The 20,481-nt window shown below is 32.2% G+C and overlaps 1 protein-coding gene across 1 annotated transcript; it reads left to right on the top strand.

The window, feature by feature from the left end:
• The first annotated feature begins 3,980 nt into the window (after nucleotides 1–3,980).
• LOC120084116 lies at nucleotides 3,981–4,559 on the top strand. Its single transcript, XM_039040015.1, has one exon. The coding sequence runs from the start codon at nucleotides 3,981–3,983 to the stop codon at nucleotides 4,557–4,559; it is 579 nt and encodes a 192-aa protein (XP_038895943.1).
• The last annotated feature ends 15,922 nt before the right edge of the window (nucleotides 4,560–20,481 follow it).

The following is a 20,481-nucleotide window of genomic DNA, read 5'->3' as shown; positions in this document are numbered from 1 at the left end:
ATAAAATTAATAAGACTTATAAAATAAAAGTAATTGATATATTAAATGATGTAAGCAAATCTATCTATAAGATAGACCTTTTGTTGCCAGGTTCTGTCTAGCTGGGTATTTAAGTGACCTGGCAACAGAACACCCCAACTGGAAACCTACCCTGGAAGTTGATTTAGATAGATGATGCATGTATGTTAAATTAGGTCAGTCCATTGAAGAGTTTAATGTAACTACTTGGATTTATTATTATTTTATAATTTAAAAGACAAAAGTTGTTGTTTGAGCAAACTTAATAAATGACTAGATCACTATCAGTAGCCGGATAGTCCTAGGTTAATAAAAACCCCTAGGTAAAAACATTCAGTAGGAGTTACATGGTGCATTTGATGCTTCATTTTTACCTCTCGTGTTTCTTCCTCATAAGTCCACACTATGAGATCTAACCCTTTGCCTCGAGGAACCTTTGGGGTGTCCCCCTAATGGATTGGTGTTTGGGTAGAATCAATATCAAGGTGGATGGAGAGATTTCATAGTAAGTGGGAGCGGAAAGTGCGATAGCATATCCCTCGGTCTCCCTCGTTGGATTGAATAAAGTTTCTGTGCATCGCCTCGTGGTACCCTGGTGTGTCCCTCGATAGGATGGTTGTTTTGTGTGTTTCTTTATTTGATCTCCTGTAAGAGGATAAGATTACTTAGTCTCTTGTCCTAATCTACTTTTTCCCTACGGTGGGTGATGCGTTACTTTATGTGATGAAATAATGGAATGAAATGCGGTGATGGAAATGCGTTGAGCAACAAGTTTTCTCAGCAGAATCCAAGTGTACACCCTACTGAGTTTCCTGGCAAGTCCAGGGTCGAACTCAGGGACTAAGAAAAACGGTATACAGTGATAATTTTTAAGAAGACTTTGCGGTAACCAATAATTCAAATAGTTGTTTTGGGTTGTTGTTTGCAGTATAAAATAAATGTATGTGGCGGAGTTACAGAAAGAGTTGATAATACGAAAGATGTGATGAATATACAGAGAACGGGTTGAGAAGGGGTTCAACTAACACTTCCTAGGATGCGTTCATGTTATGCGATCATGCAACACATATACACTAACAAATCATCTCTCAACACAAATGCCACGGCTTCTAATACTAGAACGCATGCGATATATGCGATGAGTCTATAGGACCTACCCATAAGCCTCTATTCTTATTTATGCGATGACAACATGACACACACACAAATAAGGTGACCACATAATATCATAACCTATCTTTAGGGTGCATGCGATGCATGTTGGCAAACAGAGCTTATCTCTAAGTCCCTATCTCTCGCTTATGCAGATCTAATCTCGCTCTCTCGAGTCTAGATTCTAACCTAGCTCTCTCAAGTCTTAGGTTCTTTCTTTAGACTCTCTCTCGAGTAGCTCTAAAGGGATGTTGGCACAGGATAAAACAAGATAATCGCATGCAATAAAGATCCTAGGTCATGTTAGCTTAGTTCTTCTCAACCCATTCGACAAATTTAGCTACTCATGCGTGCTTTTAAGAGAGTAAAAAGATGTAGATAAATAAGTTCCATTTTATAGATATAGAGTTGAAATACAAATAACAATGCAAGATGAGAATAAAGAACCTGGTAGCAATCTCTTGCTTCCCAAGGCTTTTACACTGTCTTTTCTACTTTGTTCAAAAGATAGTCTCGCTCTCGCGAGAGTCAACCCTCTCTCTGCTTTTCCATGCCTCTGGGTTCTTTCTCGAGCTGACCAAAGCGATCTTCCGACGTCTCTTTCCTTCTCTCGCTCCGCCTTCTAAATAAAAAGGAAAACTATGAACAAGGCAATTCTATCTAAGGAAAAATTATCTAACCATACGAACTCCTTTTCTGAAGGTTGCCTCGGTATTTATAGAGCTTCGGGGTGAAAGGCGTCTTCTCTCTCATGATTGCACTGATGGGATGACATTACTTCTCTGTCTGATACACCAAATATTTGTCACCAAAAAGCTGAGTGTACTTGCTACAGTAGTTCGTTAGTGGGTTGTCAACTTAATTCGGACTCGACTATCATCAACTTTCTGTCCCATCGTAATTTATTATGCTTTTCACCCAGATGCGCCCACCAAGTTGTGTCGGCTCTATGCGGCAATTCTTCATGAGCAGATACTTGCGAGTGCAAATCACTGCAAAGCCTTGTGGTAACGCTGCGTTCGACCGTTGATTTCTTGTGATCGCATTTTCCACCTTGCGTCAACGCATATTCTACACAGAAATACATAAGTTAATTATTTTCATGCGATGGACGCATACGACCGAAATATTACGTACTGAATGCTTTTTGGACGCAAACTTATAAATTTTATCAACGCAAACCTGCATTGTTTAATAACATAACACTATAATAACGTACATTTCTTCCCGTTATCAGTGGGTGCATTAGGGCGGGACTCTGGGGCCGAAATGAGGGGATACACTTACGCGGGATTGTTAAGGGTTAACTGTTATGTACTGAAGTTCGTCCTTACGGAGGAATGTCCTCCTATTCCACCTCAGGATGCCACTCGAAATATCCGGCCGTGTACCAGTGTTGGACACGGGCAAATGAGAAGGCCCGAGCGTATATCCTAGCCAGTCTTAGTGAAGTATTGACCAAGAAAAACAAGTTCATGGTCTCAGCACGTGAGATCATAGAATCCCTGCGGGGAATGTTCGGACAACCGTCTAGATAGCTCAAGCACGAGGCTCTGAAACACATCTTCAACTCCAAAATGGAGGAAGACATCTCTGTTCATGAACACGTGCTAAATATGATGGTCCACTTTAACGTGGTGGAGATGAATAGGTCTAAAATTTCACAATTGAATCAATTTAAAAAAGACCTAAAGTGAATCGAATCTAATTGCTTGAAATTCCGTCCAGTAAAATCGATGAGGGTAGTCAGGTTAGCATTATTCTGCATTCATTGCCGGGGAGCTTCCTCCACTTTGTTAGCAATACGATTCTTAACAAAGTAGACTACTCCCTTACAACTCTCCTCAACGAGTTGCAGACTTACCAATCCTTGCTGAAAAGTAAGGAGAAAAGGGAGGTGAGACAAATGTTGTCTCGTCCTCTAAAACGTTCTATCAAGGTTCGACCTTAGAAACAAAGTCTGCACCTTCAACTCAGAAGAAGGGTGGTAAAGGGAAAGGGAATGCGATTGCTAACCCGCCACCTGTCGACCAGAAGAAGCGTCCACTCGCCACTTGTAAGGGCTTTTTTTAATATAAAAAATATTTAAAAATATTTGTAGCCAAAATTCTAAAAGTACAAAGCAATTTGAAACTTTTTGTTATAAACTGTAAATATTTTTTGGATTTTTCTATTTATAAGAATTTTCCAAGCAAAAACTGGAGAAATGAAATAAAATAAAAAATTAAAAAAAACAAAAAAGAAGAAGAAAAAAAGTGTGCAACAAGAAAAGCAAGTGAGGGCAAAATAGAAAATTAGAAAAAATTCAAAAATTGACTAGTCAATCTTTCTATATTTGCAAATATTTTAAAGAGATGAGATAATATTAGATTTTTTTCCCTTAGTATACTATCTATTACAAATACTAAAACCAACCAAAGGATTATCAATATGGATCTAAATATTTCTATAGATAAAAAAAAAAAGATTTAATAACTAAACACACACGTATGTGTAAAAAGCCAAATGGGAACATTTTTTTGGGTGTTTGAAGTAAGGAATCCCAACTCATTTTTTCCAAATGATCAATGACACAAAAGTTCAAACTTTACACCGAAGAAATCCCCTTTAAATGTCAGAGATGAAATACATATGATATGTAAAAAGAACACAAAAGTTAACTAAAAGCACTTCTTTCCAACCAACTCAAACAAGGACACCAAAAGTGCTTTAGCCTTTCTTCATCACAAAGAAAATACACCATTATATATCTTCATCTAAATTACTCTCAAACCTCAAAATAACTCACAAAATTAAAGCCTCACCAAAAAATGACTGCAGCCAAGAGATATTCCAATTGTGAGCGTTCTATCTACATATGGTTTCTGCAGGTTCTAACAATTCTAGGATTGGTTTCTTTAGCCATATGGGCCACCCTAACCCCCAAAACTCCTATTTTCACTATCTCTAATATGGATTTGAAGCCATATCAAAACGACACCATTCTTGCAAGAAACTCTTCTTCCTTAGCCTTGAATGTGACCATCTCAAATACCAACAGAATGGTTGGTATTTTCTTTGATGAGCTTAATATAACAATAGGCTGCAAGAACGAGAGCATAATTGGGTCGAGGTCGTGGTCGAGGTCGGTGTCGGGATTTTACTTGGGGCACAAAAGCAGTGATTTAGAAGAGGTTGATTTGGGTGTTGAGAATAATGGATTGTTATTATGTGGGAACGTGGATTATTATTTGAGGGTTAGGTTGGAGACGGGTGTTAGATATAAGATTATGTGGTTCAAGACAAAGCATCGTGGGTTGGTTTTTGAAGATTATGTTCAAATTGGTCCTGGTGGGCAAATGCAAGGAACAACACAAATGAAGTTAAAGCTAAGTTTTTTGAAGTTGTAGTTAATCCTCTTGGCTTTGGGTTTTAGATCCAAATTCTTATGTTTTCTTTTCTCTCTTTCTTCATTCGCAAGATTTGTACAAAAGAATTTGGAGTTGCACCCATTTTTATACCGCTCTTTTTAATTATTCCATCACATTGTTTGTTGTGTGATTGGAATGAACTACACAAAATGATATGTGTAGTGTAAGATAAAAAAAAAAAAAATGAAACCTAACGAACAAAGTTTAAATAAGGGGCTGTAGAGAGTATTTGGTTGCCATTGTTGTGGAAATTAGAGAGAGCTTTTGAAGGGTAATTTGTAAGTATTTCTTTGTGTGAAAATAGTGCATAATCATTTTGGAGCATTTGGTAAAAATTTCATATTTGCTCTATCTTGTTGAAGACAATGTTAAACACATCAAGCTTGAGATTTTTGAAATGTCAACTTATTCCATATGCATCTATCTTATATAGGTTGTGAGAGGCCTCTCTACAAATCTAAATCTTGGGTTGAGCCATTCTTTTTACTGCAAGTTACCGTTATAGATTTTCTGAACATAAAGGCGTTTGGGGCATAGAATAAGTTATTATAATCTGTGGTTATTATAATATGTGGATTACAATAAACTGTGTGTTTTTATAGTCTGTATTTAGGATGCAAGCTATTATAGTTTGTGTTTGGGGTGCAGAGTATTTCAATTTGTGTTATAGTCTGTACTTGGAGTGCAAGTTACTATAGTTTGAATTATAACAGTCTATAATTTGAATGTATATTATTTTAGACCATGTGTAACTTTTTCTATTACCATCTTTTATAATTCTAATAATTATGCATATATAATAGGAAAATTACTTCAAATGGTAAAACTGTTTGAAAATATTTACAAGATATAGCAAAATTTTAGAACTATCAATGATAAACACTGATAGACTTCTATTAGTGTCTATCAATATCACTAATAGAAGTTTATTAATATCTATTAGTGTCTATCAGCGTCTATCAATGATAGTTCTAAAATTTTGCTATATTTTGTAAATATATTAGTTCATTTTTCTATATTTGAAAACAACCCCTATCATACTTTGAAAATATAATTAAAACCATATGTTCCACCAGTTTATACAAAATTAATTGGATTTTAATTTATGTTAAAAGCTTACCATTTTTTTGTCATTTTTGGAAGTACCTTGGTTAACATGGAATGAAAAAAAGAGTACATTACTTTCTGATGCATTTCATGTGTTCCATATATAAAGCTCTCTTCTTTGAAGGTACAAAAAAATGTAAGACAAAAAAAGTAACTCATGATTGCATGATTAAAATAGGACCAGCAAGATTTTCATACCAAATCTACTACAAACTTAAATGCATAATTGAAACAAAGTAATCATTGTTCATTATCGAAAAGGAGTCCAAAACACTAGTTGATCAAACATTCTCTTGAGGGAGGAGGTTGCAATAGTCTAACTTCAGGGCTGTGGGAACGAATAATCAACTCTTTGTATCTTACATATTACAGAATATGATTTACATAAGCTTCACCCTCTGTTGGTTATGCAATTCAGGAATATCTTGGATTTGGTTTACGACTTCCGCACGCAGTTCAACCTCAGTTGCACGCTTCTCTTTCGGCCATACTGCAATCGTCTTCAACTGCTTATTTGCAAAGTCCATCGCATTCTTAACAATCTCTGTCATTTCAGATTGATTTCTGCTTCACTTCCTCTAGAAAGCATTTCTTCCTTTAGTACTCCAACAAGTATGTGTTCCATGCATGTCATCCTAAAACATGTCCATTCCTTGACTTGACATCGTGGAGATGTTCGGATCCTGTGATTCACCAATAGAAACACCATCATTCATATGGTTTGGTACGTTCGACTCCACGTCCGCAAAGGTCTCTGACCGTCCTCCCATAGCTCGATCCTTGCTGAAGACGTAGGCCATATGATCATAGTATGGGAACGACTTGTATAGAAGCCCCTTTACTGTAGGATGACTCTACATGAAAGGTAAAGTGTTATGATTAGATTACCAATATTCATAAATCAATTTAGACAAAATTGCACCTTCACCCATCCATCGAATAGCTCCCGCTATGTAGTGATGTATTGGAATTTCTCATTCTAGCCAAATCCATTACAAGTTGGTCCTCTCATTTCTGTGATCGCTTGGTAAGTTTTTTTTTCCAGGAATTTGACTCAACAATCTATAGTCACCGATCCTTGGATATTACATTTGGAAACTTCTCAACCATAAGTTATACGTGTGCCAAGTTCCCAGATCGAAATGTCCCATTGTTTGATTTCCATCCACCAGATGCGACCAATGCCAGTAAGCACTCGACCAGCTTCACTTCAACAACCAGAACATTCTCTCGATGAAATTTCGTGCAAAAGAATGCTTAATATTAAAGAATTCTCGCAGAGTTGTTGGTGCATTACCTCCCCCATGCCACTCTCAAAGATGATATCTTACTCCTCTATATGGCACCAAAAAACCCTATGCATTTAAGTACCCGACACCACATAGATAATAATAGCTTGATGAATTTCCAAGTGTTTTATATTAGAAATACAATGAGTAGGGAGAGATAGTATGTGTAACTAGTTACCCATCGGAACCTTCAGTCCGTTAGGTCATGATATTGCATCTCTAAGAACTCGAGAATCAACTACTGGTCTTTCTCACTTTGATAAGATGATTACGAAGTTGCCATTTGTATCACAAACACCAAGTACATTTGTTGCAATTTCACCCTCCTCGTCCTATACCTTGGGCAATTAGTTGCTCTGACATTTACCTTGATGTACGTGCCATCTAATGCACCAAGACAATTCTACAGTGGAACAAAATAAGAAATATTCACGTGCATACGTTCACCTAACAAATAAGTCACGTCGAACTAATATTGGTTTAGTTGAACTATACCTCAAACCATTTCTATCTCTGATGCATACATGAATTTATGATTGACAAAGGTTTTTTTAACAACATGTCGTGTAACCTTAATACCGCTAATAAAATACTGTTGAAATGCCTAGAAATAGTGTCACCAAACCATACAATTCTCTTTGAACTATCCAGTTCTTAACGTTGTGAGCTAAGATATGTAAGAACATGGCAACCATCTCCTCTACATCTATAACTTAAGTTTCGATTAATCTGCCAATTGTCTTAAGTATGACATAGAATAGAAAAACATCTTCTATCCATTCTTGTACTTTGACGACAACATACATCAGACTTATGAATGAGTCGAAAGTATGTTAACTATCTAATACGATGTTTATTGTTGTGTTATGTGTTTTCTATCCACCTATTGCCATTCAATAAATAATTCTAGTGTTAAAAGTAACTGACATTGTGAAGTCACGAATGTTGTTAGTATCGTAACTAGTTCTATTGGGTTCATTGTGTACAAAAAAATTTGGATCTTGTCTTGAAAGAAAAAGTTTAGAACATAAAATAATTACAATACTGATTTTTTATTTTCTCTTTTTATGATTTTTTATTTTCTCTTTTTATGTTCTTTTAAGAACAAATACACCATAGATTAGTACTTTATTTTTTAATTCTGATTTTTTTTTATGTTCTTTTTTAATACCATATTAAACAACAGTGGTTTTTTTAGTCTCTGTTTTGTATGTTCTTTTTTAATGTCATAATAAACCATGGAGACTTACAAAACTATTTTTTTAACCTTTTTTTTTATTCCATAGCAAACTGTTCTTTTATTACACTATTTATTGAGCCTCTTTTCTTAAAAAAACTGTTTTTTTATGTTCTTTTTAATATCATATTAAAGAACATTCTTTTTTAAGGGCATGTTTTTATGTTCTTTTGAATCTAGCAAACTGATTTTTGGAGGTTTTTTTAGACTTAAATAACGGATTCTTTAATTTTTTTTTTATTCCATAGGAAACTATTTTTTTGATCCACTATTGATTGGGACTCTTTTCTTAAAAAGCCAATTTTTTTTATGTTCTTTATAAATGATATATGAAACAAATTGTTTTTCAAGTCTCTGTTTTTAGGTTCTTTTGAGTCCAACAAACTGTTTTTTAAGTTTTTTTTTTTTAGATTTAAAAAACTGACTTTTAATGACGTTTTTTCATAGCAAACTATTTTTTTTTATCACATTATTGATTGGGACTATTTTCTTAAAAAACTTTTTTTTATCTTCTTTTTTCATATTATTCTAGAAATGAATACACTATAGATTGGTAATCCTTTTTTAATAAATAATAATATAACAATTTTATTTTTTTATGTTACTTTTTTCATCTTATTCTAAAAATGAATACACTATAGGTTGGTAATCTTTCTTTAAAAAACTGGCTGCTTGTATTCTTTTTTTTCTATACAATATTAAACAACAATGCTTTTTTGTGTTCTTTAAAAAATAAATTATTGTCATTCCTCCCAACATAGCAACATTCATCCAACTTTAAATTCATCCAAACAGTTATAACTTCATCCAAACAGCAACAAATTCATCCAAACAACTATAAATACTAAACAAACATATATTACTATTTTCATCATACAAATAGCTATAAACAAAAATATATGAATATTTGTCCAAATTACTATAGATTCATGTTAACAAACCTCACACAATGCTCAATTATGCTAATAGTCCACCTTGACAAGAGAAAACAAAAAGTAATGATTAGCAACAAACATAAGTACAAAAGAAAAGTGTGTAACCTAAACTCCGAAAAGAATTACATAAACCATAATAATGACAGATAGTTATCACCTTAATGAAGAACATTAGAACTATACGAAGTGGTAGTATTTGATACAGTTGATTCATAACAAGATCAACCATAAAACAAGTTACAATGAAGAACATTAGTACTATACGAAACAAGTTATAACAAGGAGGCACTAGTCAACACCCGTGATAAAAAAAAATGTTGGAGAAAGAGAGAAAAGACATACAATTTATATTTATGAAGTAAATGGAATGTGTTTTTCCTTATAGTTGAAGGCAAGTGAGACCATCATTATAAAGTGCAAAAAAAAAAAAAATAAAATAAAATAAAAACTAAAGAGAGAATGAAAAAAGGTCCAACCTTAGAGTTATGAAATTTATTCATTGAAATTTGAATTTCAGATAATATCATGAATAATGGTAAATAAGAAATCAACAATGAAGATAGAATGACCAACAATTGATTTTAAATCAGAGACAAAATGGTAAATCATTTCATTCAAGAAGGAAGAATTGAAAATCAGAGATGAACAATAGAGACAATAGAAACCAAAAGAAGCAAAGAAGTTCATGGTAATGTTAAATGAAACAGAGGATAAGAAAATATTGGAGACAAGAGAGATGACATACTAATTGCATTAAGCAAGTAGATGGAATGAGTTTGGTCTAACGTTGAAGTGAAGTGAGACCCATATATAGTAGTTGTGTGAACTATTGGTCCATGAAATTGCTTAAGTGAAATCCATATATGAATCGAAGTTAATGATTTGTCAAAACCTATCCAAGAAATAGTAACTAACATTCACTGTCAATTAATATACAATAAACCATCCTAAAAATGGATATGGCAATAATGAATATAATAAACAGTACCTATAACAACGACTGTCAATCAATATACAATAAATCATCCTAAAAATAGGGGATATGATAATGATGAATATAATAAACAGTATCTAACAACCACTATCAATCAATATACAATAAACAATGGACAAACAGGGGCCAAAAGTTACAAAATAGACAAGTAATGGACAAACAGAGACTAAAATGAATGAACAATGGACAAACAGATACTAAAATTTACGAAAATGGCCAACCAATGGACAAACATAGGCCAAAAGTAACAAATAATTCACAGACAATGACCAAAATGGACAGACAATGGATATCGCATAGAGAAAATCCATCCTTCTTCATCAAAGGGAATCGAACTTCATCAAATACCCAACAGACAACACAGTGATAAGTATAAGCAGTAACGTTAGAATCAACCCAGGAAGCAACCGCCAAAAACACATGTTTCTCCATTTTGCCATAATTTAGAAAATGGACAAATAATGGACAAATAGAGATGATAATGGCAAAAAAATTAACAAGAAATGAAATTTGGAGAATAGTTTTGGAGCAAAACAATGATCATGGAACGAAATAATGGACAACAGTGGACAAACATAGAGCATAATTTACAAAAGGTAAAGAAGATTACCTTCGACCTCCCCCACTACCAAGCTCCAAAACTCGTCCTTCACCTCGTACCACTCTCCGAACGATAGCCTCCACCCCCACCAAGCACAATCATCCCTCAACCAAACACATTAGGCTGAAACGACAGAGTGAGAAAATCGAATCATACAGCAAAGAGAATCAAGTTTGGGGCAGCAAGGGATAGTATTCGTTTGGAGCGGCAAGAGTAAGAATGAACAGACACGTTTAGAATGATAATGAGAGGGAGGAAGTTAGACAAAACCCTAATCCACAAAGATGAAGAGACATAAATTCAGATCTATAGATCTATAGATATGTGAATGGTCTAGAGAAAAACATGCAAGAAGAGTACGACCATAAATGTAGATCTATAGATTTGTGAAGGGCTAGACAAAATAAAGTTAAGGGTTAAGGATCCAGATATGGTTTCGGCGGCGATGGAACTAACGAAGATGAAGAAATACGAAACTAGATATAAAGACGGAAAAGTAAAGAGAGACAACACCAATGCATTTCGTTCGATCGGGGAAGAAAGGAGACAGAAGAGATGAGGGACAAGAAAAGAGATGTTGCGAACAGTGAAAAGACACACATCGTGGGGTTGGGAACAATGTTCCCTAGGGTTAATTTTGAACATAATATTGGAGCTCCAACTAAAAATAGTTGGAGCCCCAAACATGGAGTGGGCTATTATAGCCCACCCCACCCCACTCTACTCATGGACCCAAACAAGCCCTAATATATTATATTATACAACATCATATCTTATCAAAGGTTTTGTAAGGTTTTTTTTTTCTATTTTTTCAATTTGAGATTCTCAATAAAAAAAAAAAATTAAAAAATCGTCACCATCTACCTTTCTTTACATCTTTTTCTTGAAGGGTTTTTATTTTTATTTTATTTTTTTTTATTTTTTTTTAGTTTTAAAATACATGTTACATGACATTTTTTCCCATGAAGATGTCAACTAATTTAAAATTACAATGTCAGCTAATTAACATAGAATGTGTAGTAAAGCAATCATAAATTGTTAAATAAAATTCTCCGCTCCAAAAACTCTGGAAGACAACTTGATAAAGAAAGTAATAAAAAAAATGTTACATAAAAGGACAAGGATGTGTACGTCTTTATATTTACCTACTGGTATTGCAATTTACCAAATTAATACATATCCAGAGTTAATAATTAGTTCATTACATTTAAAGATAATAAGACTTTATGTAGTAGTATGACCTCCATCATTTAATGATACTTCCAAAGCTCCAACTCTAGTTACATTTAAGAATCAAGTGGGAATTTAGACTCCTTCCATGAAAATAAATGAAAGAAAAAGGTCATTACGACGCAGTATTTTTGGTTGAAAGTTGAAATGTGGCCTAAATCCATTTTATAAAAGTAAAAATTTGAAAACTAAAAAAAGGTAATTTTTAAAAATTTATTTTGATTTTTAAAATTGGGTAGAATTCAAACGTGTACATAAGAAATATGTAGAATTCAAACGTGTACAAAGAAATATGATAATCATGAATAGAAATTAGAACAAAACTACAAGCACAAATTTCCAAAACCAATAACAAAATATTAAAGCCTCATTTACCAACCGGTAATCACAATGAATACAGTTCAATTTATGGAAGTGCGACCCACCTCGTTATTTTTATAGCCATTTATACAACTCAATAAACGTATAGAAGTTGTGGAGCCGTGTAATTACATTACCCCCAACCAAACAATCTGATTGCTCCTACATGAGGTGTTAATCCCATTACCTTTACTGAATTATGTGAGATCCAAGTAGAACTTTACATACTTTGCCCTTCTTTTGGATCTCTACACCTCGATTTGAGCTCACTTCTTTTTCATCCTCACCATTTTGGTATCGGCTTCACCATTTACAATTCACGCTTTACTTCATGGTCTCCATATTATCTGGAAGTATGTACTTTGTCTCTATCCTCTCTCTTCTGCAATAAAATCAGGAACACACTATTCTTTCCTTTCCTTTGAAGACCAAGGAAACCTAGACTTATTAAATTTTATTCGCAGTTTTTCTCTTCATCCTAACCCTTTTCCTAAATCCCTCATTTTTTTTCTCTACATTTTTCATTCTCATTCATGCTTGACCTCACTTTCGCTCTCGCTTAGGTTTCATCTCGCTCTCACTTAGGCTTCATCTCGCTAAGATAGACCGACTATTATAATCAAACATGGCGTGCTATAATTTATGAAGCATAGACACGTATATGGATATGGGATACAGATATGATAGAATACTACGATATACCAATTTCTAAAACACATACGTTAAAGATACATTTTTTCTTTAAAATAATCTAGGATATAAGTAATTTTGTCATAAAGATACTAAATGTAATCCACTAAATCTACGAATCATAAAATGTTAAGTTAATGACAATAGTACAAAATATAATACAAACACTAAAATACAATACAAAAAGAAAAATCATAGATATTGAGGTACACTAGTCAATCAAATGCAATAGAAAAGGACACAAATTTATCAGAAGAAGAAGAAGATTAGAAGGAGAAGTATGAAGATAAAGGAAAAACTTCTTCATTGAATTGTTAAAGATATTAAAGTGGATTATATTTTGCGAGACTTTGTAGGGGACTCGAACGTGAAGATAAAGATCAGATGATTGTTTGTTCTTGAAGTATCAACGCCTTCCGACCACCTTGCGATCAACCTTTTATCATGGTTATCACTCTATAGCTGCGACATTCCATGTGACGAACTAGTCTTCATGAAGATTAACGCATGCGATCAACTTTGCGATGGTCTGGGATCAATGCATGCAATCGATCCTTGCAATAGCTACAAAAATAGACATTTTGACACAGAATAACGCATAATAGAGGGTTAACGAAGATTTTTCAGTGCTGATCGATGCAAGCTCACTTTTCCACATGAATTCTTAGTATTATCAGTGCATATTCTTCTCATCAACCCTCATGATTCTAAGTAAAAGACTATAATAGCTTGTATTTCTACAAGCTATCAGGAGACCATCTCCCAATGCACGTATACACACCGTCGGGAGTTATGATAACTCTCGACGTCTCCTGTACAACGTCAGTAGTTGGTTTACTCCTAACGGATGTATTTATCCTTCAGTAGTTCTCTGATCTCCTAATGATGTTACTGTCATTGAGAGTTTTAGGAGTTCGATTCAGAGTTTCTGAAATTGAACTCCAAACGATTGACTAGTCGTCGGGAGATAATAGAACTTCTAATGTCATCATCGGAAATTAGTGTAATATCCAAGCTTTTTTTTTTTTTTTGGTTTTTTTTTATTTTCATCTGAATAACCTAAAATTTAGAACATTATTAAAAATATCAAACATATAGTGAACAAAACGTATTCACATACAAATAAACAAAAAAAAAAGAAAAGAAAAACAAAGTCGATAGTATACTATAATGTCTGCTTGTAGTCGGTTCAAATCAGATACGCGTATTGTTTTTGCAAATAAGTTGCGAAAGAATGCAAACAATTCGACAATAGTAGTGGACACATTCTTCGGTCAGTATGCTCGAATACCAATAGGGAGTAGTATATGGATATGGCAGTTATGTGTTTTCAGCCTTGATATTTTTCCATCTTTATCATTCACACATCGTGATATATTAGACACAAATCCATTGAGAAATTTCACTGATTTCAAATACTTACAAAACGAAATACATTCATTATTAGTTAATTTGTACGTTGCATGTGGCTTTACAAATCTGTTATCGATATGTATCAAGTGTTAGTCCTTTCTTATCTTCAAATCTTGTAGGCCTAACCAAGTGTTTCTTGTGTCCTTCATTTCTCCTTCAATATTTAACAATGTGCCTACCAAGATGTCGCATATATTTTTTCAATATGCATTACATCCAATTTGTTTCATAACAATAGTCTGGACCAATATGGATGTTGGAAAAAAGTACTTGTCTTAGTCCAGTTTAGAATTCGTTTTCTTTTCTTATCTTGCTTCAATGGATGTTTGCTAAGCATAGGAATGTTCAACATATTTATTTGTTGTAAGATCTCTTCTTCATTCATTACGACTAGAAGAGGTCTATGTTCAACTTTTTCATCATGTTGCCTACTTTTATGCCAAATATGATTCCCTGAAAGATAACGTTGGTGTTCCATGAATGATACTTTCCCTCTTATCCCGAAAGAAGATTTATCTTCTATGCATATGAAACATGCTTAATTGTTAAGGTGTTCAATCCTAGTCCAATATTTATTTTTTACAATATTTATTTTTTATTTAACCTATGCATTTGATATATGATTTATATGTCATAATATATGTCATATAGTAAAAATCCCACTATAGGTTATGCATTTTCATGCATCATTTATATTATGTGTTATAATACATATAGTTGCATGATTTAATTAATATAGCATGCTCATGTATCACATAATATAAGTGTTATACTATATGTTTGCATGCATTAATGACATGTTACAAATAAAATCTTGTTGTTGCATCGAAACATAGAAATGTTGACTAATCTGACTAACATTAAACTTGGTAAAATGAAATGGTTGAATAATTGAAAAATGAGATTAGGGAGAGGGGCAAAGCAACTCGACTAAAAGGAGAGGAAGAAGAGCTATTCTGCTTAGCAGCGGAAGGGAGAAGTGGAAAGGAAGTTAATTATTCAATGCTGAAAGAAGGCGAGTGCCATCGATTTCACTGTTGATGGCGTGGGGTCAGTTTCAGTCTTCTTCAAAGCTTTCAAGTCAAAGAGTGTCATGTACTTGTTTATGGAAGTATTGCTTCAAAGAATCATCCTCGTAAGGGGCGCGCTAAAGAGTAAGGTTGCTGGGCAGGCGGAAGCTGCACGAGGTAGCGAATGCTTAGCTTTAGCCTGAAGTTTGAGTAGTGTGGGAAGCTCCTTTCCGTATTCCGTCTTCCTGCCGGCTAGCAAGACTGAAAAATAGGTATAAGCTTCGTAGAAGTTCATTGATATCTTCTTTTTATAAAGCAACTCGACTTCAATTCTTGAATAATCCACATTATTTCTCCTTCTATTATGCATCATTTATATTATTAATGTTATAATATATAGTTTTGAGTATGTATGGATGAATGTTATTAATTATTTCATAACATTATTATATAATTATTATATATAGTTAGTAATGAAATGGAATTGCATGAAGCATGACATTACGTTAGGTAATTTATAGAATATTTGTAATACACGGTAGAATAAGAGAAAAAATCTAAAAATATATTACATATTTAAAATATTTGCAAATATGGATGAGTTGACTAGTCAATCTTTGATTTTTTTTTTTTAATTTCTAATTTCACCATCCCTTGTCTTATCTTATTGTACAACTTTTTTTTAGTCTTTTTATTTTCTTTCTCTCTTATTTTTGCTTCTTCCCTCCCTTTTTTATTTTTTCATTTTATTTTCTTTCTCAGTTTTTGCTTCTTCCCCCTTTTTTTATTTTATTCTTTCCTTTATCAGATTTTTGCTTCTTTCCTTTATTTTTCATTTTCTTTCATTTTCTTCTTTTTCCCTTTCTTTTTCTTTCCTTCACTTCTTATTTTCTTTCATTTCTTTCTTTTTTTCCTTTCTTTTTTTATTTTTTATTTTATTTTATTTTCTTTCTTCAGTTTTTTCTTTTTTTAGTTTTTCTTTCATTTGTCCCATTTTTTGCTTCTTTTTTTTTATTTAATTTTCTTTCATTTTTTCAGTTTCTACTTCTTCTCTTTCTCTTATTTTAAAATTTTTCTTTCTTTTATTTGAATTTTTTCTTCTTCCCATTTTTATCACAAGAATTATGAGGCTGAGTTCCGTACGTAAGACTTGAAAGTACTCAATTCATAAGTGACTTAACACCAACAAGCCAATCATTAAGTTTGATTATTATAACAAATAATAAATATAAATAACAAATGAAAATCTATTAGTGACAGCCACTAATATTTTCTATCATTGATAGCTTAATCTTTGATTATATTTTCGTAGTTAATAGCCACTTATAGAAATTTATCATTGGTAGCCAACTTAGTGAATTTAATTAATAAAGTTGAATCTCGAACTAAAATGTAAATGGAATGCATAGAAGTTATCACTAATAGCATGTTTATCAGTGGTAGAAGCTATCATCGAAAAAAAATAGACTTATAAATGTTTGGGAAGGAGAAGAAATGGGCAAAAAGGTATTTAGTGGCTATGATTGATAAAAGCTATTACTAATAGTATGTTACCAGTGATAGAAGCTAATACTAATAACATGTTACCGATGATAGAAGCTACTCGATAGCACATTATTGGTGATAGAAGCTACCACTGATAGCACGTTATCGATGATAGAGGACTATCACTGATAGCATGATATCAGTGAGACCATTGATAGCATCTTATTAGTGATGTTATCAATGAAAGAAGTTATCACTGATAACCACAACATGAGTGATGTTAATGATATCGGTGATAAAACTTAGGTGATATCTATATATTAAGTTTCTTTCAAAGGTGATAATCAGTTATAGAAATCTATCATTGATAGCCTTAAGTGTTAATATTTCAAGGTTGATTCTAATTGATGAAAGTCTTATCAGTGATAACAACTGATAGCTGCTATCAGTGATAACAACTGATAGCTGCTATCAGTGATAGCCATGATAAAAGATTATTAGTGATAACTACTATGGTAATCAAAGTTGTTGGTCTTTTTTCAAATTTGATCACTATTTATAAATCTATTATTGATAGCCACTGATAGCCTTAAGTAGTAATATTTCAACGTTGATTCCAATTGATGAAAGTGAATCAATGATAGCTAATCATAATTGATAGCAAATTAAAAGCTAATATTTCAATATTGTATTAATTTTTCTAAAATTGAAAGCTATCGCTGATAGCAACTATCATCGATAGCAATTGATAGAAACTATCAGCGATAGTAGCTGATAGCAGCTATTAGTGATAGCTTTTAATTTGAGAAAATTGGGAAGAAGCGAACAAAATGTGGCTAGGCATGAGTTTTTTAGTCTTTTATCATTTTTTGATCTATATATGCAATTATTTTATACTTGTACTACATATTCTATTATTTTGGACTTGAATTCTATTTATGCAACTAGCCCTAACTTTCTTTTTTTTTGTTCGTTTTCTGTGTAATTATTTGTATCATCGATGTTTTAATTGGAGTTTGGTTGAGGAAATTGTGTGGTTCTTCAATCTCTGTTATGTTAATTACGCTATCTGAAATTGTTTTCTTTAACGAAATGCATCTCGATTGATTTGTTTGAAATAGAGAATTGGGTGTTGCCTCTAACCTGTTGGTTTGTTACTCGGAGTAGAACCCTAGTCCTTTCTGTTTTAAAAAAGAAGTTCAAAATTATTCTTAAAAACTACCTAATTCTACTGAATCAATCCGTAAGAACTCATGAAATAATTTTTTGAAGTGTATCCAATTACTTCAATTATTCAATTCTTCAATTCTTTGACATCGGTGTAGAAGCTCCTCGTTGTTTTCTCTGCTAGCTTCAGCATGCTCTTCCTACCTTCATTACTCGATATAACTGAAATTAAATTAAATTTAATTAAACTAGTGGTAAGGTTGGAAAAAAAATAAAAGAAAGGAATGACTAAAAGAGCAACACCACGTAAATTGTCGATGACAATTACAAGGTAAACGCCATCTGATGCAATCACCTAATGACAATCAAAAGGCAATCAAACTCGTATAAAAAACTATTAACTAATTAAAAAAAAAAAAATTAGATGACAGTCAGAAAACAATCAAATATTAATATAAAAAAACTAGTCACTGATTGAGCATAAGTAAAAGGTAATCTTGCATGCAACTAAGCATATCTAAAACTACTAACTAGTGACAAAGAATAGAAGGTAATCAAATAATAATCAGATGACAATCTTAGGCTATTACAAATAATATAATGTAATCAAATGGAAATCAAAAAGCAACTAGAAAGCATTAATTAATTGACAAAAAAATAGAAGGTGAAGATGGTAATAAAAAAACAATGAGATTAACTACTAGCTAAGTGATAAAAAATAGAAGGTAATCAAGCGACAATTAAAAGGCAATCTAATGGCAATATTAAAAGTATTAACTATGTGACAAAGAATAGGAGCTAATCAGATGACAATTAAAACATAACAAAATGACAATCAGAAACTACTAACTAAATGACAAAAAATAGAAGGTAATCACATGGCAATTAGATGACAATGTCATAAAGTAGTAATCAATTGAAAGAAAAAATAGAAGGTAAATTGACAAAACAATCATAAGACAATCAGATGACAATATAATAAACTATTAACTATATGAAAAATAATAGAAAGTAATCAAATGACAATAAAAAGATCATCAAATGACAATCAATAACTACACAAATAGGAAGTAATCATATGATAATTAGAAGGCAATCAGATGACATTATAAAAAACCGTTCTAACTAATTGACAAAAAGAAATAGAAGGTTATCAAACATTGACAATCAAATGACAATATCAATAATAATTAATCATGTGACAAAAAATAAAAGGTAATAAAAAAGCAATCAGATGATAATTAAAAACTACTAAATTAATTCACAAAAAAATAAATAAGAATCAAAAGGTAATTAGATGAATTGGGAGGTAAACATATGAACCAAAGTAGTTGTACTTTGTGTCAATCTCAGCTTTTTATGTAGCATTCTTTTTTCTTTTCTATTTAATTATATGAAATCATATTGTTGGAGTAAATTTAGAGAAATTTAAAAAAAAAACAAAAAAAACAAAAATAGAGGATTATAGTATTGATGGAAAGAAAGATGTTAAAACTCTTCATTTTAAGATGTAAGGTAATTAGAAGACAATTAGTATCAGATAGTAATCAAACAACAATCTCTATCGTTAACAATCGTATAGCAATAAATATCAAATAAAATTCATATAACAATCACATAACAATCAGATAGCAATCAAATTCCATACAACCAGTGAATTAGTGAGGATATTTTTTACTTTTAAGTTACAATACTTCATTTAAATTGGGTTGGGCTGACTAGGTTTGCTGTTTGTGTAAAATTTAAATTGTGTGGGAATGAGTCTAATTTTTATATCTTATTTTAGCATGTTTGCAATTGATCCTAAATTATTTCGTCAAATATTTACTAATAAAAATCAATAAATATTTAATCAAAATTAAAATTTTATTAACCCACGTGCATTAGACGTGTTTTCCATCTAGTACTAATAAAAGCATAATCAACAAAAACCCTTAGTGGAGTTTAGCCTACCCTAATATAAAATTAGAATAGTGTGGTTAAATCTCACATTTGATTGTGTGTTTCTGTTTTGAGTTATATGCTTTATCACTTGTTCCCACATTAGCACAAAAGTTGACACATGAAGTAAATATAAAATTTTGATAATGATTTTGATTTTAGTTTATGTTTTGTATTTTTTTTTTTTTTTAAATTCATGCTGGTTTCTTTTCACTATACTTTTCACATTTTTATATAAAAAAATATTTGAATTTCTAGTCAATTTTTTTTAAAATTATTCTTTTTATTTTCAAAAATTTGGCTTGATTTTTAGGATGATAAAAAAATAATAACAAATTGAAGGAATGAAATTCCAAGTGGAAGCGTTTGAACGCATGTGCAAATATAATTCAAATTGAAAAACTCGAAAAAAAAATTATAGAATAACAGGATAAAAAATATA

The sequence above is a fragment of the Benincasa hispida genome, chromosome 8 (assembly GCF_009727055.1).
Source record: "Benincasa hispida cultivar B227 chromosome 8, ASM972705v1, whole genome shotgun sequence".
NCBI classification, from domain to species: domain Eukaryota; kingdom Viridiplantae; phylum Streptophyta; class Magnoliopsida; order Cucurbitales; family Cucurbitaceae; genus Benincasa; species Benincasa hispida.
The sequence above is the reverse complement of the archived record's forward strand: the minus strand, read 5'-3'. Positions and strand labels throughout refer to the sequence as shown.

Bases quoted from the DNA above. Each gene is read 5' to 3' on its own strand.
- LOC120084116 (XM_039040015.1), top strand. From the start codon at position 3,981: ATGACTGCAGCCAAGAGATATTCCAATTGTGAGCGTTCTATCTACATA.